Source organism: Eptatretus burgeri, chromosome 12, assembly GCF_056783735.1.
Source record: "Eptatretus burgeri isolate ZD-2024b chromosome 12, Ebu_testis_v1, whole genome shotgun sequence".
Lineage (NCBI taxonomy): Eukaryota > Metazoa > Chordata > Myxini > Myxiniformes > Myxinidae > Eptatretus > Eptatretus burgeri.
The window spans coordinates 66,225,386-66,252,675 of record NC_140972.1 but is presented as its reverse complement, the minus strand read 5'-3'; the positions used below and the strand labels follow the sequence as shown (position 1 = coordinate 66,252,675).

The 27,290-nt window shown below is 43.3% G+C and overlaps 1 protein-coding gene and 1 pseudogene across 2 annotated transcripts in view; one reads left to right on the top strand and one right to left on the bottom strand.

Moving 5' to 3' along the window:
- NOP14 (NOP14 nucleolar protein) overlaps positions 1 to 20,083 on the bottom strand; it is a 79,108-nt gene extending 59,025 nt beyond the window's left edge. Inside the window, exons 1-2 of one of the 2 annotated variants that reach the window (XM_085848326.1) lie at positions 19,806 to 20,083; positions 18,240 to 18,438 (exon numbers count right to left, since the gene is read on the bottom strand). In XM_085848326.1, coding sequence (XP_085704452.1) covers positions 18,240 to 18,425 — 186 coding nt within the window. In that variant the 5' untranslated portion in view covers positions 18,426 to 18,438; positions 19,806 to 20,083. The remainder of the gene's footprint in view (positions 1 to 18,239; positions 18,439 to 19,805) is intronic. The other variant, XM_085848327.1, reaches the window with a different exon arrangement.
- On the top strand, positions 12,033 to 13,698 carry LOC147015802 (uncharacterized; annotated as a pseudogene).
- Positions 20,084 to 27,290: the final 7,207 nt, after the last annotated feature.

The window sequence follows — 27,290 nt, the reverse complement described above, 5'->3', positions numbered from 1 at the left end:
ATCACAACCACAACATCAACCACCGACCACAACCACCGCTTCACCACAACCGCCACGACCTTCACGCACACCTCACAACCGTAGCATCGCCACCGTTCTTGCCCCGCTGTGGGTACCGGTGTTGGACTCATGCAGAACGCGCGTCGAACAGCGTGTACAAAATCACGGATTTTGTGCTTCAAAACGGATCAAAAACGACACACGCCCACTTTTTGCCGTCCAATCGGTGAGCGAGGGGCGATCTGCCCCCGCCCCCAGGGCGATCGATATATGCAAATTTGTGGATCAAAAAGCCTTCACGCCCACTTTTTCTCGGGCCAATGGGGAGCGAGGTGAAAGGTCAAAGGGAGGGGGTCAAAGGCGAAGTTACGGGGGGGATAAAAGGACGGTGTTCGTCAGTCAGAAGAGAGTCGCAAACGAGAACGAGAAGGAGTCGAGAACGAGAAGGAGTCGGAACGGAGGGGACGAGTGTGGAAGACTGGAGCCCGAAGCCTGCAGTGGCTGGAGAAGCTGAAGAGAGTCGGACGAGGGGGTGCTCGCGTCGGTGCCAGGAGCTGCACGCCCGAGGGAGGCCGACAGCGCGACCTGGCCAAGGTGGAGACGCACACCAGGGGGAATAAAGATCCTCTATACCCCGAGCATCAGCAACCCCCTCCTGTTTCCCCCCGCGCTGAGATAGTGCGACCAAGGGGGCCCCGTTCCCACCCCCTACCAGGCACTGTCCACGAGGCCCGCGGGTTGCGGGGCCATCGCCGCTCCGCGTCTCATCACCAGACGGGTAGGCCCGACCCGGTCTCGGCCTCAGGCCTGCCTCATTCTTGAGGGTATTTCTTTTCCTTGGTTTTGGGTATGTGTTGTCGGCGCCGTCTGTGAAGTAGAATTGTATAAGTGTTGCCGTGTGCTCGGTAGTCGGTATTAGCTCTGCACTGTGTTTTCACTTTTATGTTTGCTTTTTGTGTAAATGGAATTGTGTTTTCTTTTTTTGTGTGCATTTGGTGGAATTGTATTTGTGTGCTTCCCGTGTGCCGCGAATAAATGTGCTTTATTGTTGAACTGTTCTCCCGCTTCGCTTCGTCTTTTTCCCCATTGAACCCTCATCTTGCTTCACGTAAAGGGTTGGTAGTGGGCTGAGTACGCCCGATAATTAATCGAACCGTCGAGGTCGACGATAACACCGCTCGGTTATTCTGATAGTACGGAACGGGTCGCTTAAGTGGCCCGTGTCCGAAGTCGACCTGCGGCGAGGTGCGATCGCCCGGTCTACCCTCCGCGTGGGTACTTAGGTAGTTCGAATTTGGCGAGCAACCCTATCCCACGCGGGGGCTGATTGGCTCGATCGCGGTGAGACCGAAAGGTCCACCCGTGACTGGTTCCGGCGTTAGTCCGAGAGGGTCACGACTGGATTGTCCGTCCGGTGGGCGACGTGCCGCGATTCGAGTTACGTGGCCGTCGCACGCCGGCGGGCGCGAAGACCGCAACACTGGTGTCAGGTCGTGCGATACAAATTCATCGCCCTCCTCGCGGCACTGGTATCGGAGAACGGGACAACGGGCTCTCCTGTCTCCAATTAAATTCACGGGAATCGGTCCAGGGGTGAGAGAAGCGACCCCCAATTCCCTCCAAATTACGAGCGAGTTAAATTAACCCTTCACGAGAAGCAAGATGGCGTCTCAAGGCGAGCGGGAGCCGGGGGTATTAGAAATGTATATGTGTAGTAATGTAGAATCCATGGTCCAGGATGGAATCCCCGAGCAGGAAATGTTGATTGTGCAGGAACACGGACTCGCCCAACTGAACCCAGAGCCCGAAATGGGTGCGGCAGCGGCCGCAGTGTATGACACCTCCCCCCCCCTCTCCACCAAAACCCTTCCCGATCCCTGCCGGAACGGCTCACCTGAGTGCATCCGACATGGCCCAGCTATGCAGCCATGCTGGCGGCAATGAACGAAAAGATGAATGCGAAAATGATCGAAAAAATGGATGCGAATATGAAAACGAAATGAAAGACATGAACAAGCAAATGAATGAAGTGAAAACGACGATGGATGCGAATACACAGCAAATGAGGGAAGAGATGAAAAAGTTCCGGGGTGAGACGCAGAACATGGGCCGATGCCTACAGGCGGGCATGAAGGCCGTGACAAAGGAAATAATAGTTGAGACAAGGGAGGTAAAGGGTGAAGAGTTGGCAGAGACACGGGAGATAGAAAAATAGAGGAAAGACTACACGAGGAAGACGGGGTAAGTGACGCACACACACACACAGAGGTAGTGGAGGACAATGGGGGTGAGCTGGCGGACTGGGTAGAGACCCAGTGCGAGCACCTGGATGGCCTCCTCCAGGAACGAGGGGAGGGAGTATTCCCCCTTGAGGCGAGTCACGACCAGGTGAGTTCGGTCGTGCTTTGCGAGGTTGAGGGGAGGAGTGCTGTGGACGGGTGCACGGCGAGCTTGGGGGGTATAGAGGCCCCGGAGACCCTTGTGGGGACTCGAATCCCCAGTGTGGTTGTCCCTGTGTGTGTGGTGCAAGGCGTGAGTGCGTCCCCGTGTGTGGAAGCGACCCCGTGTGTGAGTGGTGTGGTGGCGATGGTGCCGGAGTACGTGCTTCCCAGCACGCCGTGTGTGGAAGAGGCCGTGGGTGTGAGTGAAACGGCCAGTGTGGATGAGGCACCGCGGGTGAGTGCCCCCGCGTGTGTGAGTGAGGCCGTGTTTGTGAGTGAGGCACCGCGGGTGTGTGCCCCCGTGTGTGTGAGTGAGGCACGGTGTGTGGATGAGGGACCGCGGTTGAGTGCCCCCGCGTGTATGAGTGAGGCACGGTGTGTGGATGAGGCACCGCGGTTGAGTTCCCCCGCGTGTGTGGATGAGGCACGGAGTGCGAGTGAGGCACCGCGGGTGAGTGCCCCCGCACGCGTGAGTGAACGGCCGTGTGCAAGGTCGCTGTGTGCCAGGGAGACCGTGTGTGTGAGAGAGCGGTATGTGAGGGAGATGTCGGTTGGCATGCGGGAGCACGCAGCCGCATCTCCCGGTGTGAATGTGATGGTGTGGACTGTGTGCGTCGTAACACGCAGGTGTGCGTGGGTGGAATGGAGACGACGACGGCGACAGAGGAGAGAAAGCCGAGTAGCGGCTGTAGTTGTTTCGAGGACCGTGCCGGGTTCACCCAGCAGTGAGCACGCGGTTCGTGCTGTGCAACGCACGAGACCACCACGTGCTCGCTTGCGAGTGAAGTCCCGGTCCGGAAACGCACGCGGTGGATTTGCCGATCCCGCGGACGGACAAAGTTAGGCAGGTAAATGGATTTGGACCGGACGGGTTCTCCACGCGATCGTGTGTGTTAAGCTCCAACGGGCAAAGCACATGTGTTCGCGTAGGGAACCCCTCGAGACGTGTGGCTTGTGTTTTTTTTTTATGCGCACGGTGACGTCATGGCTGCACGTGGGGTTGGAATCCGGCAGGAGGGGTATCTCTGCCGGATGGTCCCGTCCAAGGAGGGACGAGGAACACGTGCAGCTGCATGACGTCACGGGCAGGTGCAAAGTGCGCGAGCTCTGAGTTGCCGCGCAGGTGCTGCGCATGGAAAAAAAAAAAAGAAAAAAAAGAAAGAGCAAGCCTCACTTTCGGGTGCACAGGATTCCTGGGCAAGGGGTGAAAGACCCCCTTACCTGGGCACAGGATGAAAACTAGTTAGGGGGAAGGGTTAGCTTAGTTAGACCGACTTCATGGGGCAGGGGTAAGTCCTCATGGAGTCCGTGGAATGGATTAGTTAGAGGGATTTAGATGAGATTTAGGTTGGGAAATAAAATGATTTATTTCGGAGACAGTGACAGACAGTGGATGTGTAGAGGGGACGTAGTTTAGCTACGTAGTGTTAAAAGGAACGTGCTGTAGTATAAGGGACGACGTGGGAGCACGAGTTAGTTAGGGGATGTAGTTAGAAGGATGGCAGAGTTCAGCGGTGTGTGTGTTGGTGAGTTGTGAGGTGAGTACGTGTACATGTTGAGTGAGTGAGGCCAGCGGGTCTGTGTGTGTGGAGCGAATGGGGAATGCATGGTGCGATGAGTGATTGGGGGGAGGAGTGACTCCCGCCCAAGGGACCCCGGGGTCAGAGTAAAGTGAGTTAGGGGGTTAGTCAAATTGAAAAATGGAGGTCGTTTTGCTGTTGGTGGGAAAGTAGGCTCGAGACCCATTTGGAGGGGTGCAGGAGCCCTGTTGACGGGCTTGGGAGCGTGGCTGCGAAAGGTGAGTATCGCTGAGTGGGTACCCCGGGCACCAGGCTAGTCGGCCGCGGTAGGCCATGGGCCCATGGGGGCCGGGATAGAGTAGTGGGCACGGGTGCGCCTGCTTGGTGCGGGGGCCCGGGCGCCATTAGCCGCGTGGGCAGTGTTGTGGGCACGGGTGACCCTCGGAAAGGGGCCCGGGAGGCCGGCCTGCCACGTGTGCGTTTCAGGGGAGGTGCCATGGGGGCACTCCCCGGTGTTAGGGAGCTGGTAGGCTCGGAGGCAGTGTAGTGCCCGGGGGTGCCATAGCGGGAGATTCGGCAGAGGGTCGTGCCTGCCAAAGGGAGCCACGTGTCCCAGCCAGGAGACCGTGTGAGGGCACGGAGAGAAAATTGGGGCGAGGCCCGAAATTGTGAGGACACCAACACAGGCGACGGGAATCTGGGTTGTTAGAACCAATAGTTTAAGCGAGAGGCGCTTGTTGAAAGCCCCGGGGTAGTTTAACTGTTAAATGGTTAGGGTAGATTAGGAGATGTACCCTCCGCACCATCCATCCCCTCGCTGTCGTTGTGGGCCGCTGGACCCACTTTGGGTTAGATCGTCAACTCTGGGGAGGCCATTCTGAGGCTTCGTTGGGCCTCGACACAGGACGTTAGCTCTCCTTATTCCCCTCCGGGAAGGGAACGTAGGGGGTTGGGAGTAGGCTAGGTGACAGAATAGGTTAGCCGAACAAGGACGATAAAGGGGTTAGGGGACGATTTATAGTGGGGGAGTAAAAATGAAAACAACAAAAAATAAGTTGGGGCTAAATTGGGGTTTGACAAATTAAGGGAGTGGGTATGTACAGTGACAGGCAAAGGCGATAGGTGGGAGGGAGACAGGTAGGTAGGTCCGAGCCCGCCTTCCAAGTGGCCAGCACCACCGCACTCCCTCCACCAACTTCCACTGACGGCAAAAGCTGGCCAGCTTCATCTGCTGGCTGTGTTCTTCAAGGCCTGTGCCGGCCAGTTCATCTGCCGGCTGTGTTTGCCTGCAACGTTCTTCTTCTGCGGGCTGTGTTTGCCTGCTGCCTTTGCCATGCCATGCCCACTGCCCCTGTTCACCAGCCCCCGTTCAATTTTTGCTTTGCCCCCCCCTGTTCATTTCCATGTGCGCCAGGATCAAGGCAACAGTTTGCAAGCTGCAAGAACTGCCCTGTTGGCAGCTACAACACGGGCCTGCAGTGGCGGCCCGTGCACCGTGTTTGTGTCCATGCATCCATTCGTTGTGCTCATTGCGTGTGCCACTTGAGCTGGCACGGAGACTGCGTTTGTGCAGCCCATGCACCGTTGTGGTTCACTGCGTTCAGTTCAAAAGGGAAGGCCTTGGACTGCGTGTGAGCAGCCAGCCACGTTCCCTGTCACCTGCATTGTTTGAGTCAGAGACTGCATGTGGGCAGCCTGGCTCCCTGCTAACTGCTTTTCTTTTGCAGAGTTCAATGATCCTGGGCCATGGTTTAGTGTAAGATTTGTAAGTTAAGGTAAGATGTACTGTACATATGAGTGCGCCCCCGGCATGTTTGTCTTAGCGCCGGCAATTTTATTTAAGTCGTCCGTGTGAGTGAGTTTGTTTCGATAGTTACGCAGCCCTCAGGTTATTTATTTTGGGGACACGAATACCATGAATGTCGCACTCAGGGATCCGTAGGTAAAGTGTACTAGGGGAAAACTACACATGATGGCACACGAAAATTTGACGACTCGGGACGAGTCTGTAAAAGGGAAGGGGGTAGTGTTGTGGTTACCAGATTCGCAAACCACCATTCAGGTCCCTTAGGTGAGGTATCTCGGTAAGTGCATGTGTAGTTAGGCCCAAACCCGTTGTCTAGTGGGAATACATGTCATTTATACGTGCTGCGACTCTTCAGGATAGCCGTTTTTCTTTTACTATCTTTATTTTGGACCAACCGCCATGATCACAACCACAACATCAACCACCGACCACAACCACCGCTTCACCACAACCGCCACGACCTTCACGCACACCTCACAACCGTAGCATCGCCACCGTTCTTGCCCCGCTGTGGGTACCGGTGTTGGACTCATGCAGAACGCGCGTCGAACAGCGTGTACAAAATCACGGATTTTGTGCTTCAAAAACGGATCAAAACGACACACGCCCACTTTTTGCCGTCCAATCGGTGAGCGAGGGGCGACTGGCCCCGCCCCAGGGCGATCGATATATGCAAATTTGTGGATCAAAAGCCTTCACGCCCACTTTTTCTCGGGCCAATGGGGAGCGAGGTGAAAGGTCAAAGGGAGGGGGTCAAAGGCGAAGTTACGGGGGGGAAAAAGGACGGTGCACGTCAGACAGAAGAGAGTCGCAAACGAGAACGAGAAGGAGTCGAGAACGAGAAGGAGTCGGAACGGAGGGGACGAGTGTGGAAGACTGGAGCCCGGCCTGCAGTGGCTGGAGAAGCTGAAGAGAGTCGGACGAGGGGTGCTCGCGTCGGTGCCAGGAGCTGCACGCCCGAGGGAGGCCGACAGCGCGACCTGGCCAAGGTGGAGACGCACACCAGGGGAATAAAGATCCTCTATACCCCGAGCATCAGCAACCCCCTCCTGTTTCCCCCGCGCTGAGATAGTGCGACCAAGGGGGCCCCGTTCCCACCCCTACCAGGCACTGTCCACGAGGCCCGCGGGTTGCGGGGCCATCGCGCGCTCCGCGTCTCATCACCAGACGGGTAGGCCCGACCCGGTCTCGGCCTCAGGCCTGCCTCATTCTTGAGGGTATTTCTTTCCTTGGTTTTGGGTATGTGTTGTCGGCGCCGTCACCTGTGAAGTAGAATTGTATAAGTGTTGCCGTGTGCTCGGTAGTCGGTATTAGCTCTGCACTGTGTTTTCACTTTTATGTTTGCTTTTTGTGTAAATGGAATTGTGTTTTCTTTTTTTTGTGTGCATTTGGTGGAATTGTATTTGTGTGCTTCCCGTGTGCCGCGAATAAATGTGCTTTATTGTTGAACTGTTCTCCCGCTTCGCTTCGTCTTTTCCCCCCATTGAACCCTCATCTTGCTTCACGTAAAGGGTTGGTAGTGGGCTGAGTACGCCCGATAATTAATCGAACCGTCGAGGTCGACGATAACACCGCTCGGTTATTCTGATAGTACGGAACGGGTCGCTTAAGTGGCCCGTGTCCGAAGTCGACCTGCGGCGAGGTGCGATCGCCCGGTCTACCCTCCGCGTGGGTACTTAGGTAGTTCGAATTTGGCGAGCAGCCCTATCCCACGCGGGGGCTGATTGGCTCGATCGCGGTGAGACCGAAAGGTCCACCCGTGACTGGTTCCCGGCGTTAGTCCGAGAGGGTCACGACTGGATTGTCCGTCCGGTGGGCGACGTGCCGCGATTCGAGTTACGTGGCCGTCGCATGCCGGCGGGCGCGAAGACCGCAACAATATATATATATATATATATATATATATATACATATATATATATATATACATATATATATATATACATATATATATATATATATATATATATATATATATATATATATATATATATATATATATATACATAAATACATACATACATACACACAGTGGGGAGAACAAGTATTTGATACACTGCCGATTTTGCAGGTTTTCCCACTTACAAAGCACGTAGAGGTCTGTAATTTTTATCAGAGGTGCACTTCAACTGTGAAAGACAGAATCTAAAACAAAAATTCTGAAAATCACATTGTATGATTTTTAAATAATTAATTTTCATTTTATTGCATGAAATAAGTATTTGATCACCTCCCAACCAGGAAGAATTCCGGCTCTCACAGACCTGTTAGTTTTGTCTTTAAGAAGCCCTCCCATTCTCCACTCATTACCTGCATTAACTGCACCAGTTTGAACTCGTTATCTGCATAAAAGACAGCTGTCCGCACTCAATCAATCAGACTCCAACCTCACCAAAATGGGCAAGACCAGAGAGCTGTCTAAGGACATCAGGGACAAAATTGTAGACTTGCACAAGGCTGTGATGGGCTACAGGACAATAGGCAAGCAGCTTCGTGAGAAGGTAACAACTGTTGGCGGATATTATTAGAAAATGGAAGAAGTTCAAGATAAGTCACACTCCCTCAGTCTGGGGCTCCATGCAAGATCTCACCTCGTGGAGCCTCAATGATCATGAGAGGTGAGGGATCAGCCCAGAACTACATGGCAGGACCTGGTCAATGACCTGAAGAGAGCTGGGACCACAGTATCAAAGAAAACCATAATTAACACACTACGCCGTCATGGATTAAAATCCTGCAGCGCACGCGAGGTCCCTCTGCTCAAGCCAGCGCATGTCCGGGCCCGTCTGAAGTTTGCCAATGACCATCTGGATGAGCCAGAGGAGGAATGGGAAAAGGTCATGTGGTCTGATGAGACCAAAATAGAGCTTTTTGGTTTAAACTCCACTCGCCGTGTTTGGAGGAAGAAGAAGGATGAGTACAACCCCAAGAACACCATCCCAACCGTGAAGCATGGTGGTGGAAACATCATTCTTTGGGGATGCTTTTCTGCAAAGGGGACAGGACGACCTCAACGTATTGAGGGGAGGATGGATGGGGCCATGTATCGCGAGATCTTGGCCAACAACCTCCTTCCCTCAACAAGAGCATTGAAGATGGGGCGTGGCTGGGTCTTCCAGCATGACAACGACCCGAAACACACAGCCAGGGCAACTAAGGAGTGGCTCCAGAAGAAGCATCTCAAGGTCCTGGAGTGGCCGAGCCAGTCTCCAGACCTGAACCCAATGGAAAATCTTTGGAGGGAGCTGAAAGTCTGTGTTGCCCAGCGACAGCCCCGAAACCTGAAGGATCTGGAGAAGATCTGGATGGAGGAGTGGGCCAAAATCCCTGCTGCAGTCTGTGCAAACCTGGTTAAGAACTACAGGAAACGTCTGATCTCTGTTATTGCAAACAAAGGTTTCTGTACCAAATATTAAGTTCTGTTTTTCTGATGTATCAAATACTTATTTCATGCAATAAAATGCAAATTAATTATTTAAAAATCATACAATGTAATTTTCAGGATTTTTGTTTAAGATTCCGTCTTTCACAGTTGAAGTGTACCTATGATGAAAACTACAGACCTCTACGTGCTTTGTAAGTGGGAAAACCTGCAAAATTGGCAGTGTATCAAATACTTGTTCTCCCCACTATATATATATATATATATATATATATATATATATATATATATATATATATATATATATATATATATATATATATATATATATATATATATATATATATATATATATATAAAATTATTGAGTGGTGAAATGAAACAAAAATCTGCACTATCTCAATCACAACCAACCACAAAAGCTCTTCAACAACAATAACCCACATACATGCTACTAAAAAAAACAAAATAATAATCACAAGCCAGCACCTTCCACCTACACAAATCAAGAGCATCACGAGATGACCAAACTGTGTATGTGCGTGTGTGTGTGTGTGTGCATTTATATAAATTGTGGTGGTTGCGGCTCCGAAGGAGTAAGTGAGTGCATCGATACTACTCTCTAATATAACGATTGTTATTTCAGTTTCTGTTTCGTGAAGTGTGTTGTAACACAAGTGAATGAATATGCATTGCATATGTATTAGATAAATGGATATTTTATGTCAATTCCCCCCATCTAACCCTTTCTTTTCTCTAGCTTTCTCACTTCAACAGTGCAAGACACTCACTTCTTTCTTTTTCTCTAGCTTCCTCTTTCCTAAAACTGGCGAAGACTGGGTGATTCACCGATTGCTGCCTTCTGTCTACCAGAGAGTCACCTAAAACCGGGTAAAACTGGCCAAATGTCACCAAACCATGACGGAGGAGAAATCCCAATCGAGAAGGGTACACACCCAGTCAAAGCCAAACCAATCTGTAGGAGAGACCGATGGGACCCACCACGCAGGACCAATCACAGTAAGTGAAACGACGTCTTGCACTCTGGGGCATCCTCTAATGAAGTCGGGCGGCCGTGCTGAGAGTGAGGACAGGTAGAAATATAAGGTAAGACACACAAACACAAACACAGAGACAGACAGACAGACTACAGATTTCACCTGCTGTTCACCTGCATCACTGCGACATGCTTTGTCTCACTACAGTCTACACAATCTGGCTATCTCAATATACTTTGTCTCTCTCATCTCTTGCCTCTTGGTAGAAGTCGTAGCAGTCAGTCCCTTCGTCTTTTGTCCTTTGGCAGTTCATCTTCGTTGGAGACACACGGTGCTTTGAGATATGCTGCACAGGACTAGCGCTGCGCACCAAAGGGGAGAGTGGAGGACGAAGACCTTTCATGAGCCATGGGCTGTGTCTATAATCAAGAGGCCTGTGACAGCTCTGAGGAGCTGTCACAAGGTTTGAATCACAAACCCCAACTTTTTTTTTCTCTCTCTCTTTGATGTATGAATGTGAGCCCTGTATGAATGTAATGAATGAATGTAATTCTCCAACATCCAAGAGTATGAGTGTCTGGTAAGGGAAACTGGAATGTCTCTTGCCTTGTATACATGTGCTACAAATGATGTGTGTATACATATACAGTAGCCTGCAAAAGTATTCACCCCCCCTCCAAAGTTTTCACATTTTGTTTCCACCTGAAGTTTATTTCATGATGCTTTCAAATCAAATTTAATATATAGTCTTCACAAACTACTCCAAAGTGAGAAAGCTAAAAAAAAAGCAGATAAAATGTGAATAAGTTTGATTAACATAGAAAAATCAGATGATTCTCAGTTGAATAAGTAGTCAAACCCTTTCCCGAATTAACCCAAAATCACTCAGGAGCAAATTATTTGTTTGAAAGGTTACAAAATATGTATAATAGTCGTACAGCTGATAATCTCTCATATCATAAGAATTGTGCAAATTATGACTAAAGCATGAAATTTCTACCAGTGTTAGTACATGCCATAAGCTTCATTTTCAGATTGGGAGGTAAGGCAGATTTGACCTGTGAGGACCGTGAGAGGTCAATGACCTCAAAGTATGAAAATATTGATGTTTGGTTTCATTCATTAATGGTAAACATGTTTATGATGCACAAACCATGCATTTGTGTTCCAATAAAAGTGTCTACATATTCCACACAGTGTTGGTAGTTATTTACAGATGTCTAGCTTTGACCCCTGAGGACAGTGAGAGGTCAATGACCTAAAAATATCAAAATATTGATGTTTGGCTTCATTCGTTAATGGTAAACATGTTTATGATGCACAAACCATGCATTTGTGTTCCAATAAAAGTGTCTACATATTCCACACAGTGTTGGTAGTTATTTACAGATGTCTAGCTTTGACCCCTGAGGACAGTGAGAGGTCAATGACCTAAAAATATCAAAATATTGATGTTTGGCTTCATTCGTTAATGGTAAACATGCTTATAATGTACAAACCATGCATTTGTGTTCCAATAGAAGTGTCTACATATTCCACACAGTGTTGGTAGTTATTTACAGATGTCTAGCTTTGACCCCTGAGGACAGTGAGAGGTCAATGACCTAAAAATATCAAAATATTGATGTTTGGCTTCATTCGTTAATGGTAAACATGCTTATAATGTACAAACCATGCATTTGTGTTCCAATAGAAGTGTCTACATATTCCACACAGTGTTGGTAGTTATTTACAGATGTCTAGCTTTGACCCCTGAGGACAGTGAGAGGTCAATGACCTAAAAATATCAAAATATTGATGTTTGGCTTCATTCGTTAATGGTAAACATGCTTATAATGTACAAACCATGCATTTGTGTTCCAATAGAAGTGTCTACATATATCACACAGTGTTGGTAGTTATTTACAGATGTCTAGCTTTGACCTAGTGGTCCTTGACACGAGAGACATCATGGACACCCCAGTGGCAGAAACTGTGAGGAAGATTGAGTCCCTTGGTGAGGAGCAGTACACAAAGTTTGTTGAATAAAGACTGGAACTATGCACGAAGCCAGTTACAGAAACACTGCCCAAGAACAAGTTGCCACTCTTCAGTCAGTCACAGACCAAGACGCAGTCAAAGCAGCAGATCCAACTCGCCGCAGTGAAGAGTGACTGTGGTCTCTTCTCGAGGCTGTATATTGCCTGCCAATCACGTGATGGGGATCTGGACCAGTTCTTCTGCCACGATAACCAGGCAGCCCCACCAGCATTATCAACAGGAGGAAAACTGCGCCTTGGAGTCAAAGCAGATCTACTACACTGCCTGAAATCAGACCAACTCGAAACCACAAGCGCAACTGGGGTTGATGCCACAATCCTTGACGGAGCAGCTATTGTTCAAATGCTCAATCCTGTAACGGCAAAGACCTTTGAAGAGTATGTGAACACAGTCTTTGCACCTTACATCTCCACTCAATTCGAAAAGGTCAACAGACTCGACCTCATCTGGGATGTATATGTACCTGACAGCCTGAAAGGCACGACCAGACAGAAGAGGGGCAAGGGCGTCAGGAAGAGAGTGGCTCCCTCTATCGTCGTGCCTAATAAATGGAAGGACTTCCTTCGTGTGGATCAAAACAAGACTGAGCTCTTTGGTTTCCTGTCACGAGAGGCCATTCGTCTTCCAATAGCAGATGGCAAGGAAATGTATGCAACATGTGGAACTGAGGTCCTGTGCTCTCCTACAGAATCCGACTTGACCAGCCTCGCCCCATGTTCACACGAGGAGGCGGACACTCGCCTGCTTCTACATGTGGCAGATGCTGTGCAGAAGGGGATCAGGGAGGTGGCCATACGCACTGTGGATACTGATGGTGTGGTACTGGCTGTGGCATCATTCAACAACATCAATCCTGACGAGCTGTGGATAGCTCTTTGTACTGGATCCAGCTTCCGGTACATAGCTGTTCACCAACTGGCTGCCGCCATGAACCCAAGACAATGTGCTACTCTCCCCATCTTCCATGCCCTCAAAGGGTGCGACACTGTGTCTTCTTTCGCTGGCAGAGGGAAGAAGACTGCCTGGGAGATTTGGAAAGTGTTCCCACAGGTGACTGATGCCTTTGAAGAACTCTTACGCATGCCAAGTGATGTCAGTGAGGAGTCAGTCACTGCTGGAGCGCTTCGTTGTGCTGATGTATGACCGCACCAGTGACACCATGGAAGTGAACGATGCTAGGAAACAGCTCTTCGCACACAAGTCTAGGGCTCTAGAAAACATTCCCCCAATGCAGGCAGCACTCCAGCAGCACATCAAGCGTGCATCTCTCCAGGGCAACTGCTGGAACCAAACTCTGGTCCTGAATCCAGAGTTACCAATCCCATCTGACTGGGGCTGGACAAAGGAGGCCTCTGGGTGGCAGCCTCTTTGGACGACACTGCCAGAGGCATCAAAATCTTACCACGAACTGATCCACTGTGGCTGCGAGAAGGGATGTACCGGCCGCTGCAAGTGCACCAAGGCTGCACTTAAGTGCACTGCATTATGTGCATGTTCGGGAGTCTGTTAGGTGCAATCAGACACCTTTATATTTATGCGTCGATATGGATAATGTGTGTATTACATGTACCGGTATGTACTATACATGTGTCTGAGGTAACTGACCTCGCTGTACTTTAAGCTTATAGACTATTTTCAGTGCACATTGAAAATTAAGGTTGCACAGATGATCTTACAACATGATTTCATGCAAGCTGTTCTGGACACCACAATTACCTAAATGTGTAGTTCAATAAATTTGTTTTCTGAGGTCACTGACCTCATTTAAAACACTTGTTCAGTCATGGTTGCATCCTGTGATTATGTATAAAGGCTCTCCAGAAGATAAAGGGACCAACACATGGCAACATACCTTTTTAATGATTCCCAAAACAGACAAACTGCACTAGAATCGTGAAAAAATGACAATTTCAATGTAATTGAGGTCATTGACCTATCACTATCCTCAGAGGTCAAATCTGACTTACCTCCCGATCTCAAAATGGAGCTTATGGTATGTACGAACACTGGTAAAAATTTCATGCTTTAGTCATAATTTGCACAATTGTTATGATTATCTGCTGCACTATAGATTTCACCTGCATGTCATCAGTGGTTTAACGTAAACAATTAAGCCCACCCACTTATCAACAGTTTTAAGATGCAACTCACTTTGTGAACCAAGAAGGTAAACATGAAAACCAAGGAGCTTTCCAAATAAGTCAGACATGAAGTGATGGAGAAGCACTGTTCAGGAGAAGGTTATAACAAGATTTCAGCGACTCATTATCCCTTTGATTACGGTGAAATCCATCATTAAGAAGTGGAAGATGCATCATACCACCCAGACAACCCTACCCAGATCAGGTAGCCCGTCCAAACTCAACAGCCGGGCAAGCAGGAAACTGGTTCGGGGTGTCACTGTAAATCCAACAATGACTTTGAAAGATCTGCAAGGCTCTAAATCCGAGAAGGGGGTCGGTGTTAATCAATCAACAATATCCCATTCACTTCACAAAGCTGGCCTCCATGGACAGGTGGCAAAAAAGAAGCCATTATTGAAAAAGACGCATCTAAAAGCTCATATGGAGTTTACAAAAAAACATCTTAATGATATTACAGGCATGTGGAGAAACATTGTGGTCAGCCAAAACAAAAATTTCAACTTTTTGGTCCAAATTAAAAATATTATGTCTGCCGCAAGCCGAACACTGCACATCACCCAGTCAACACCATCCTGACCGTCAACCATGGTGGTGGCAGCATCATGTTATGGGGCTGATTTTCATCAGCAGGGACTGGCAATATTGTCAGGACAGAAGGGACAAAGTACAGGAGAGTCCTTGATGAAAACCTGCTTGAGTCGGCCATTAATCTGAAACTGGGCATGAGATTCACATTTCAGCAGGATACTGATCTGAAGCACAAAGCTAAAGCCACACTGGAGTGGCTGAATAAGAAGAAAATAAATGTTCTTGAGTGGCCCAAAGTGCTGTCTTGAACCGAATTGAACATTTTTGGGGAGAGTTGAAGATTGCATTCCATAAAACTTGGCAGAACTAGAGCAATGTTCACGTGAAGAATGGACAAAGATTTCACCATCTCACTGTGCAAAGCTGGTAGAGGCCGACCCACAAACACTCATCGCAGTCATTGCTGCAAATGGTGCTTCCACCAACTATTTTTACAACCAGTGAATTTTGATTTGTAGATGTTTTTTGCAGGTATTCCTGACATGTAACCTCCTTCAACTGTAGCAGTGTTTACTTTGATCTCTTCGGTTATGAATAAAAAAAATTAATTTGGAAAAATTGTTTCACACATGTGCTTGAGTTTAATAGATGTAGAAAAAAAAAAAAACACAAAACTTGTCTCCTGACTCTTCCAACTCATCACGATGGTGGCATATGAAAGCTGAGCGATAGGTCGATTTAAAGATTGGGCTCGAGATAAGATTGTAGCAAGTGACTTGGTGACGTGATTGCTGGCACGATACTCAATCGGACCAGAAATGTCACCTGCTGCGGTAACACGGCTCTAGACGTGGGAGCCGGCAATTCGTTTCGGGAATGATTGGCTATTGTCGCTTAGCAACTCGCCGTACGCATCTGGAGTTATCCGGAAGTGGAGACAGCAACAATATATACAGGTAACGGACAACAAAATTGAAGCACCAACGTAAAGCCACTTAATCGGGCGTTGGGCCAACAGGTACGGCCAGTACGGCCTGTATGCACCGTGGCATAGAGTCCACCAGCGTCTGGAATTCTGCAGGAAGGATGCAACACCATTCTTCCACGAAAAAGTCCCAGCTGTGCATTTAACCTTGTTCATCTGCACTTCCCTACTCGCCTGTTCCCCAAATACATTCCATGTTTGTGATCCAACACCCTGATGTGAATCAATTAAAAATTCACAGTTTGTCAATTATCTCTTCCATGAGCTTTCGTGACTATAAAAAAAGTCTTGCTAATAAATTGAATCAATCTAAACTTTCAGCACTCATAAATGAGATTAAAGATCGAATTGCGTTATTCTGATAGTTAACATGCCTGGTGTTGGCTTAATGGTTAAGGTGGTAGGCTTGGGATCTGAGGATCCTGAGTTCAAATCCCACTTGCTGTTGAATTAATACCAGGTGGGGTTGACTCTGCCTGTCATCCTTCCGAGGTCAGCAAAATGAGTGCCAGCTTGCTGGTATCCTGTGTCGGAGTGTCGACCCGTCCAGAATTGCGCCCAATAGCCAAGGAGACTACTTAGGCAGCACCAATGCTCTGCACAGAGCATGGCCCCAATGGATGGATGGATAGATGGATAGTTAACAGTGATTGGATCAATAATCTGAGCTATTGTAGTGTGGTGTGATCGATCTACAATATGACCATCAATGAAATTTGCTTTAATACTATATAGTTTTGCAATTGATGCAACACGTGTTTGCAGAAATGGATACACAAATATAACAACACTTACGACGAGAAGGGCACTCGTTGGAGCGCATACCTCCGCCACGCAATGCCTGATTCACGAGAACATATCGGGCCAGATATATTTTTGAAATATCATGCGATACATCATTTTTGACCCGATCTCTCAATGGTGAAGAATCACTTTGAAAATTAAATAATTCCCGTATCCAGATCCGGATTCGGATCTTCACCAAAATTGAATCAATTCTTCCTCGTCACAAACCCAACCTCTCCACCAAGTTTCATCCGAATCAGTCGACAACTTTTTGAGATATCCTGTATGAGAGAGGTGAAAACATAACCTCCTTCCCCTTCAGTGGCGGAGGTAATAAAGACAAATGATTGAAGAGTTCATAGAACATGATAACCCACGCAGTGTTCAAGTAAACAACTCAATTTGAATAAAATAATTATTTTCACACGACTGCCGCCTCAGAGTACACTCGTTGCGGTGGGTGTACCACATTCTGCCACGACGAGTATTCTTATAGAAAAGATCACGCCATTGCATTGTAAACAGAATATGTTGACGTGTCGATAACACAACAAACAATCTGCTGGGAATTCGGTGAACATAAATGGATGTAATAATCCGTGATCATTATCAGTCTCCACGAGAAGTTTTTCCACTTCATCTGCATTCATACATGCTATTTTGAAGGGTAATGCCAAGGGGCACAAAAAACAACAACAAAACAAACAAAAATAAACCAAAAACAAACCTTGTGGTACTCAACACACGATCTACCATTAGCAATGACATAACACTCTTGCGGCTCTGCTTAGCCGGCACTCCCCCAAGGCAATGGCACCAAACATGCAGCGGTCCTAAGACAGTCATTTCATTAGTATTCGTTCAGTTAGCCCTTCCATTATGTCGAGTGGGTATATGGGACAAGATGTGTTGCGTTGGGTTTTTATAGTTAGGTCTGACCTAAAATGTGATCAGATCTTTACCCTAGTCCTAATAATAGATAAAGAGAACCTGAACTTGGGTTGATTTGCATGACCATCCCGGTTGTTTTCACAGCTATATCGTGTGAGGCGAGATGTTATTAGTAATTTGGGGGGTGGGGGGGCATGCTCTTGACCCCATCATTTTTGATGATATATTGCATGGGGCTTGGAAGTATTAAGAAGGCAATTTGTGTTCTACAGTGTTCAAGTAAATGGTTTAAAGGCAAATAAATTAATTAAATTCTGAGTTTTACCGCCGTTTTACCCACCGTCTATTACATCACCCGATCTAACGCGTCACATCAGCTATTCATGCCTTTATGACGTCCTTTTTTTTTTTAAAGTTTCCTGTTTAGAAAGTTTTTTAAAATTCGGTTCATGCCAGGCACGCAGAGTAAAAACATCATCACGCTCCTTTCTGCGCATGCGTGATCGCGCCAAATTCAAAGCCAACATACGGTACGACGACGAACTCGTCTTCCTAGATTCATGTTCAAAATGTAACAGTCGATTCAAATCAGCTGTTCCTCGATCATAAACTGACAATACTGATAGACATGAAGCGACTGCTGAAGGACGTTTGTCAGTTTGTGCACGTGTGTGGGCAACAAAGCATTCCCTCATGAAATGGCAACATACCCGGTACCTTTTTGATTGCCTTGGAGCGAGAGATGCCGGGTAGTCCTTTGTCGTGTTTGGATTTTCTTCCGAGCACCTGGAACTTCTGTCGATTTATCTTCACCTCAAAAGGATTATTCTTCACATCGTACTTCTTCTTCTTCCCACTCTGCACTTTTTCACTCAAGTTCTTCTTCTGTTTGGCTTTCCCCATGATGCTCAACCCACTGAACAAGGGACACAAAAGGATTATTTCATACAACGTCACACTATCCGGTTGCAGGTTCATTATTCAAGAGAATGACGAGCATCAAAAGTGGACATTATTATATTAATAGCGAACGAAGTGAGCTTAATACTTAACGGGTGAACGTGAGAGAATAGGAAACAACAACAACACAATAGCCCTGGCTATTTGGAATCCGTGTCGTCAGCTATGACTTTTTGCTTCCGGTTGTTGTTAAACGCTGTGCGGTATTTAACACGATTGGGTTTTATTTCTACCTTGTGAATATTACTTAACGCGTGCACAGGAGAGAATACGAAACAACAAAAACAACACAATACCCTGCCAATGGCTATGATCATTTTGCTTCCGTTTTTGTTTTGCTTCTGGTTTTTTTTTTTGTTTCCGGTTTTTGTCATGGGGAATGATGCATGCCGGGAGATCATCACCGGAAGTGTTTATTTATTTATTCAATTTTTTTTTTCCCAAAGTTAATTTTATACTTCCGAAAGTGATTTTTTTTTCATGACAGGAAGTGTTTATTTTGTATTTAACATTACCGGGAGTGATTTTGAAACTCTTTCCGGAACTTTTAGTTTCTTTTATTCTTGACGAGAAGTGATCGTTTATTTATTTATTTATTCAATTATTTTTTTTTTCCCAAAGTTAATTTTAATAAAGATATCTCTCGCATCATCAAAAAAATATTTTTTAATCGTGATTTACATTATTTGTTCGCTGATCCCGAATCCAGGCCGAAGTAACCGGAAATTGAGTCAGTCATCAGCTGCGCGGCGCGTACACGTACCACGGTATAGTTGGCAAGTATACAGTTGTGAACAAGTTTTAGGTAAAGTCAGAAGCGAATGTAAGAAGAATTCTACGTTCGCTTCTCGGCTTTGCCTATTCCATATTACGCTAAGAAATATTTTGTGGATGTTTCTCCTCCGAAACTGCCAGACGGATTGTCGCCACTTTCGGCATGCCGTTGCTCTGTGGTCTATTTTACAGCATGGGCTATGTGAGATCACGCCAGACGGGCAGGTTTGGGAATTTTTGGAGATTTTCTAATTTTTTTTACATTCGTTTGCATGGCAACGTGTGACGTCACCGCTGAGAGGCGTAATAACGTCATGACATCATCGGCCATTCTCTAACGTCATTACGTCAGTCATCGACGGACCGTCACCGCTGAGGTGTAATGCCACTCCTAGAAAACAGCGTCTGCAATGTAAAACCCTCTTCTGCACATACTGATTACCTCAGAAGGTGAATTTGACACAAAAAAAATGTAACAAGAAACATTGTATATAAAGAAATTCTATAAATCACATTGGGAACACTGGATATATTGACGTCCGAACGAACCTTTACTTGAGAAACTTCGTGCGGTGCGCGGATTTGCCTCGTCAAATTTTAAACTCGCAAAACAATGCCGATCACACAATCTTCAGACGTGTCACTATGTATTAGACTGTACGGATTCGAACAATCATTTCATTAACGGTTTCACCACATAAATACCAACCGAACGATCCGCAACCCGCACGGAATTACAACTTAACACGTGACACTGCACGTTGGTAACACGTGGGGGCCTCTGGTTATCGCGGCCATCAAGTAACAATTAATCGGCCCTTTAAAATTAATTTAAAATACTCCACGTCATTATCTAACTCATATTTTGATTATTAAATTACTTGAGTGTGGGATGTTGAGTTCAACCGATTACATCACAGACATTCAACTAAAGCGGCTAATACACCGCCTTATCCGGAACTCGCCCAAGAGATCTAAAGGTACAGAAACAATGAAATAAAAATATTCTCAATCGAAGTACAAAAAATATTTTAAAAGAAAAAAAAAGTAATAATTATCGCTTAAAGGAATTACGGAAAAATATGCAATCGAACATGGCCAGAGTTCTTTTTATGATTTTTTTAATATAAATAAAGAACTTGGAGGGTTTTTCCTTTTTTCGAGGGCTTTTGTTTCACCCCGATGACGATGAAATACGAAAATAAATCTGAATCAAAGGAGAGGCAAGGAGAAAAAAATCCACAAAAAAACAACAAGCAGCCACGTGGTCGGAGTGGACCAATGGTGAGGGACATGTAAATTACAAATTAATCGTTTGTTCGATCCGCATATTTCGGGGAAAAATACTGAACAAATGTAATCGATAATTTTCCCAAAATGAGATAAAGATGAATACTATCTCATCAGCAACACAAAAGTAAACTCGAGATCGTATTATGTTGTATCAAACACGATCTTACAGAGACCCTCAATGAAAGGGAGTCATCGAAAGCCACATATTTAAAGGAACCGCACAGCCTCATACATCGGATGTGCGGGTGGAATTGGCTGCGACTCCCATCACACCCCATTGATCGCTAGCGATAGGATCGGCTGATCTGGTTGGTTAGATGGGGCGTCCCCCGTTCCCCGCACGGATCCGCGTCCGGTCTCGCCGATGCCCCGCGCTCGGATCGACGGCCGAGAGGCTCACCGCACGCACTACTGACACAGCGCACGGGTTTAACCACGGAGCTGCGAGTACCCACTTAGACCAAACACCGGAGACGGCGACGGCGATAAGAGGGAAGCACGCTCTGCACCATATGTTGCACATCCAGCACGGCGCTGCACGTGGCAGTTTGCCTTGTTTTTATTATTTTGTTTTATTTTATTGGAGGTGATGGCTCGTATTTTGCCTTGTCTTTATTATTTTTGTTTTATTTTATTAGAGGTGATGGCACGTAGTAGTTTGCCTTGCTTTTATTATTATTTTGTTTTATTTTATTGGAGGTGATGACACGTGGCAGTTTGCCTTGTTTTTATTATTTTGTTTTATTTTCTTGGAGGTGATGACACGTAGTAGTTTGCCTTGTTTTTATTATTTTGTTTTATTTTATTGCAGGTGATAGCGCGTAGTGGTTTGCCTTGTTTTTATTATTTTGTTTTATTTTATTGGAGGTGATGACACGTAGTAGTTTGCCTTGTCTTTATTATTTTGTTTTATTTTATTGTTTTTATTTTGTTTTATTTTATTGGAGGTGATGACACGTAGTAGTTTGCCTTGTTTTTATTATTTTGTTTTATTTTATTGGAGGTGATGGCGCGTAGTAGTTTGCCTTGTTTTTATTATTTTGTTTTATTTTATTGCAGGTGATGGCACGTAGTGGTTTGCCTTGTTTTTATTATTTTGTTTTATTTTATTGGAGGTGATGACACGTAGTAGTTTGCCTTGTTTTTATTATTTTGTTTTATTTTATTGGAGGTGATGACACGTAGTAGTTTGCCTTGTTTTTATTATTTTGTTTTATTTTATTGGAGGTGATGACACGTGGCAGTTTGCCTTGTTTTTATTATTTTGTTTTATTTTCTTGGAGGTGATGACACGTAGTAGTTTGCCTTGTTTTTATTATTTTGTTTTATTTTATTGGAGGTGATGACACGTAGTAGTTTGCCTTGTTTTTATTATTTTGTTTTATTTTCTTGGAGGTGATGACATGTAGTAGTTTGCCTTGTCTTTATTATTTTGTTTTATTTTATTGCAGGTGATGGCGCGTAGTGGTTTGCCTTGTTTTTATTATTTTGTTTTATTTTATTGGAGGTGATGACACGTAGTGGTTTGCCTTGTTTTTATTATTTTGTTTTATTTTATTGGAGGTGATGGCACGTAGTGGTTTGCCATGTTTTTATTATTTTGTTTTATTTTATTGGAGGTGATGACACGTAGTAGTTTGCCTTGTCTTTATTATTTTGTTTTATTTTATTGTTTTTATTTTGTTTTATTTTATTGGAGGTGATGGCACGTAGTAGTTTGCCTTGTTTTTCTTATTTTGTTTTATTTTATTGCAGGTGATGGCGCGTAGTAGTTTGCCTTGTTTTTCTTATTTTGTTTTATTTTATTGCAGGTGATGGCGCGTAGTAGTTTGCCTTGTTTTTCTTATTTTGTTTTATTTTATTGCAGGTGATGGCGCATAGTAGTTTGCCTTGTTTTTATTATTTTGTTTTATTTTATTGGAGGTGATGACACGTAGTAGTTTGCCTTGTTTTTATTATTTTGTTTTATTTTATTGCAGGTGATGGCACGTAGTAGTTTGCCTTGTTTTTATTATTTTGTTTTATTTTATTGGAGGTGATGGCGCGTAGTGGTTTGCCTTGTTTTTATTATTTTGTTTTATTTTATTGGAGGTGATGACATGTAGTAGTTTGCCTTGTCTTTATTATTTTGTTTTATTTTATTGCAGGTGATGGCGTGTAGTGGTTTGCCTTGTTTTTGTTATTTTGTTTTATTTTATTGGAGGTGATGGCGCGTAGTGGTTTTCCTTGTTTTTATTATTTTGTTTTATTTTATTGGAGGTGATGACATGTAGTTGTTTGCCTTGTCTTTATTATTTTGTTTTATTTTATTGCAGGTGATGGCGTGTAGTAGTTTGCCTTGTTTTTCTTATTTTGTTTTATTTTATTGCAGGTGATGGTGCGGAGTAGTTTGCCTTGTTTTTATTATTTTGTTTTATTTTATTGCAGGTGATGGCGCGTAGTAGTTTGCCTTGTTTTTATTATTTTGTTTTATTTTATTGGAGGTGATGGCACGTCGTAGTTTGCCTTGTTTTTATTATTTTGTTTCATTTTATTGGAGGTGATGGCGCGTAGTGGTTTGCCTTGTTTTTATTATTTTGTTTTATTTTATTGGAGGTGATGTCACGTAGTAGTTTGCCTTGTTTTTATTATTTTGTTTTATTTTATTGCAGGTGATGGCACGTAGTAGTTTGCCTTGTTTTTCTTATTTTGTTTTATTTTATTGGAGGTGATGGCACGTAGTGGTTTGCCTTGTTTTTATTATTTTGTTTTATTTTACTGGAGGTGATGGCACGTATTAGTTTGCCTTGTCTTTATTATTTTGTTTTATTTTATTGGAGGTGATGGCACGGAGTGGTTTGCTTGTTTTTATTATTTTGTTTTATTTTATTGGAGGTGATGACACGTGGCAGTTTGCCTTGTTTTTATTATTTTGTTTTATTTTATTGGAGGTGATGACACGTAGTAGTTTGCCTTGTCTTTATTATTTTGTTTTATTTTATTGTTTTTATTTTGTTTTATTTTATTGGAGGTGATGACACGTAGTAGTTTGCCTTGTTTTTATTATTTTGTTTTATTTTCTTGGAGGTGATGACACGTAGTAGTTTGCCTTGTTTTTATTATTTTGTTTTATTTTATTGCAGGTGATGACACGTATTTTGCCTTGTCTTTATTATTTTTGTTTTATTTTATTGCAGGTGATGGCGCGTAGTGGTTTGCCTTGTTTTTATTATTTTGTTTTATTTTATTGGAGGTGATGACACGTAGTGGTTTGCCTTGTTTTTATTATTTTGTTTTATTTTATTGGAGGTGATGGCACGTAGTGGTTTGCCATGTTTTTATTATTTTGTTTTATTTTATTGGAGGTGATGACACGTAGTAGTTTGCCTTGTTTTTATTATTTTGTTTTATTTTATTGGAGGTGATGACACGTAGTAGTTTGCCTTGTTTTTATTATTTTGTTTTATTTTATTGGAGGTGATGACACGTAGTAGTTTGCCTTGTTTTTATTATTTTGTTTTATTTTATTGGAGGTGATGACACGTAGTAGTTTGCCTTGTTTTTATTATTTTGTTTTATTTTATTGCAGGTGATGGCACGTAGTAGTTTGCCTTGTCTTTATTATTTTGTTTTATTTTATTGGAGGTGATGGCGCGTAGTATTTTGCCTTGTCTTTATTATTTTTGTTTTATTTTATTCGAGGTGATGGCACGTAGTAGTTTGCCTTGCTTTTATTATTTTGTTTTATTTTATTGGAGGTGATGACACGTGGCAGTTTGCCTTGTTTTTATTATTTTGTTTTATTTTCTTGGAGGTGATGACACGTAGTAGTTTGCCTTGTTTTTATTATTTTGTTTTATTTTATTGCAGGTGATGGCGCGTAGTGGTTTGCCTTGTTTTTATTATTTTGTTTTATTTTATTGCAGGTGATGACACGTATTTTGCCTTGTCTTTATTATTTTTGTTTTATTTTATTGCAGGTGATGGCGCGTAGTGGTTTGCCTTGTTTTTATTATTTTGTTTTATTTTATTGGAGGTGATGACACGTAGTGGTTTGCCTTGTTTTTATTATTTTGTTTTATTTTATTGGAGGTGATGGCACATAGTGGTTTGCCATGTTTTTATTATTTTGTTTTATTTTATTGGAGGTGATGACACGTAGTAGTTTGCCTTGTTTTTATTATTTTGTTTTATTTTATTGGAGGTGATGACACGTAGTAGTTTGCCTTGTTTTTATTATTTTGTTTTATTTTATTGGAGGTGATGACACGTAGTAGTTTGCCTTGTTTTTATTATTTTGTTTTATTTTATTGGAGGTGATGACACGTAGTAGTTTGCCTTGTCTTTATTATTTTGTTTTATTTTATTGCAGGTGATGGCGCGTAGTGGTTTGCCTTGTTTTTATTATTTTGTTTTATTTTATTGGAGGTGATGACACGTAGTAGTTTGCCTTGTCTTTATTATTTTGTTTTATTTTATTGTTTTTATTTTGTTTTATTTTATTGGAGGTGATGGCACGTAGTAGTTTGCCTTGTTTTTCTTATTTTGTTTTATTTTATCGCAGGTGATGGCGCGTAGTAGTTTGCCTTGTTTTTCTTATTTTGTTTTATTTTATTGCAGGTGATGACACGTAGTAGTTTGCCTTGTTTTTCTTATTTTGTTTTATTTTATTGCAGGTGATGGCGCATGGTAGTTTGCCTTGTTTTTCTTATTTTGTTTTATTTTATTGCAGGTGATGACACGTCGTAGTTTGCCTTGTTTTTCTTATTTTGTTTTATTTTATTGGAGGTGATGACACGTGGCAGTTTGCCTTGTTTTTATTATTTTGTTTTATTTTATTGGAGGTGATGACATGTAGTAGTTTGCCTTGTCTTTATTATTTTGTTTTATTTTATTGCAGGTGATGGCATGTAGTAGTTTGCCTTGTTTTTCTTATTTTGTTTTATTTTATTGGAGGTGATGGCGCGTAGTGGTTTGCCTTGTTTTTATTATTTTGTTTTATTTTATTGGAGGTGATGACATGTAGTAGTTTGCCTTGTCTTTATTATTTTGTTTTATTTTATTGGAGGTGATGGCACGTAGTAGTTTGCCTTGTTTTTATTATTTTGTTTTATTTTATTGGAGGTGATGGCACGTAGTAGTTTGCCTTGTTTTTATTATTTTGTTTTATTTTATTGGAGGTGATGGCACGTAGTAGTTTGCCTTGTTTTTATTATTTTGTTTTATTTTATTGGAGGTGATGGCACGTAGTAGTTTGCCTTGTTTTTATTATTTTGTTTTATTTTATTGGAGGTGATGACACGTAGTAGTTTGCCTTGTTTTTATTATTTTGTTTTATTTTATTGGAGGTGATGGCACGTAGTAGTTTGTCTTGTTTTTATTATTTTGTTTTATTTTATTGGAGGTGATGGCACGTAGTAGTTTGCCTTGTTTTTATTATTTTGTTTTATTTTATTGGAGGTGATGGCACGTAGTAGTTTGCCTTGTTTTTATTATTTTGTTTTATTTTATTGGAGGTGATGACACGTAGTAGTTTGCCTTGTTTTTATTATTTTGTTTTATTTTATTGCAGGTGATGGCACGTAGTAGTTTGCCTTGTTTTTATTATTTTGTTTTATTTTATTGGAGGTGATGACACGTAGTAGTTTGCCTTGTTTTTATTATTTTGTTTTATTTTATTGGAGGTGATGACACGTAGTAGTTTGCCTTGTTTTTATTATTTTGTTTTATTTTATTGGAGGTGATGGCACGTAGTAGTTTGCCTTGTTTTTATTATTTTGTTTTATTTTATTGGAGGTGATGACACGTAGTAGTTTGCCTTGTTTTTATTATTTTGTTTTATTTTATTGGAGGTGATGACACGTAGTAGTTTGCCTTGTTTTTATTATTTTGTTTTATTTTATTGGAGGTGATGACACGTAGTAGTTTGCCTTGTTTTTATTATTTTGTTTTATTTTATTGGAGGTGATGACACGTAGTAGTTTGCCTTGTTTTTATTATTTTGTTTTATTTTATTGGAGGTGATGACACGTAGTAGTTTGCCTTGTTTTTGTTATTTTGTTTTATTTTATTGGAGGTGATGGCGCGTAGTGGTTTGCCTTGTTTTTATTATTTTGTTTTATTTTATTGGAGGTGATGACATGTAGTAGTTTGCCTTGTCTTTATTATTTTGTTTTATTTTATTGCAGGTGATGGCACGTAGTGGTTTGCCTTGTTTTTATTATTTTGTTTTATTTTATTGGAGGTGATGACACGTAGTAGTTTGCCTTGTCTTTATTATTTTGTTTTATTTTATTGGAGGTGATGACACGTGGCAGTTTGCCTTGTTTTTATTATTTTGTTTTATTTTATTGGAGGTGATGACACGTAGTAGTTTGCCTTGTTTTTATTATTTTGTTTTATTTTATTGGAGGTGATGACACGTAGTAGTTTGCCTTGTTTTTATTATTTTGTTTTATTTTATTGCAGGTGATGGCACGTAGTAGTTTGCCTTGTTTTTATTATTTTGTTTTATTTTATTGGAGGTGATGACACATAGTAGTTTGCCTTGTTTTTATTATTTTGTTTTATTTTATTGGAGGTGATGGCACGTAGTAGTTTGCCTTGTTTTTATTATTTTGTTTTATTTTATTGGAGGTGATGACACGTAGTAGTTTGCCTTGTTTTTATTATTTTGTTTTATTTTATTGGAGGTGATGACACGTAGTAGTTTGCCTTGTTTTTATTATTTTGTTTTATTTTATTGGAGGTGATGACACGTAG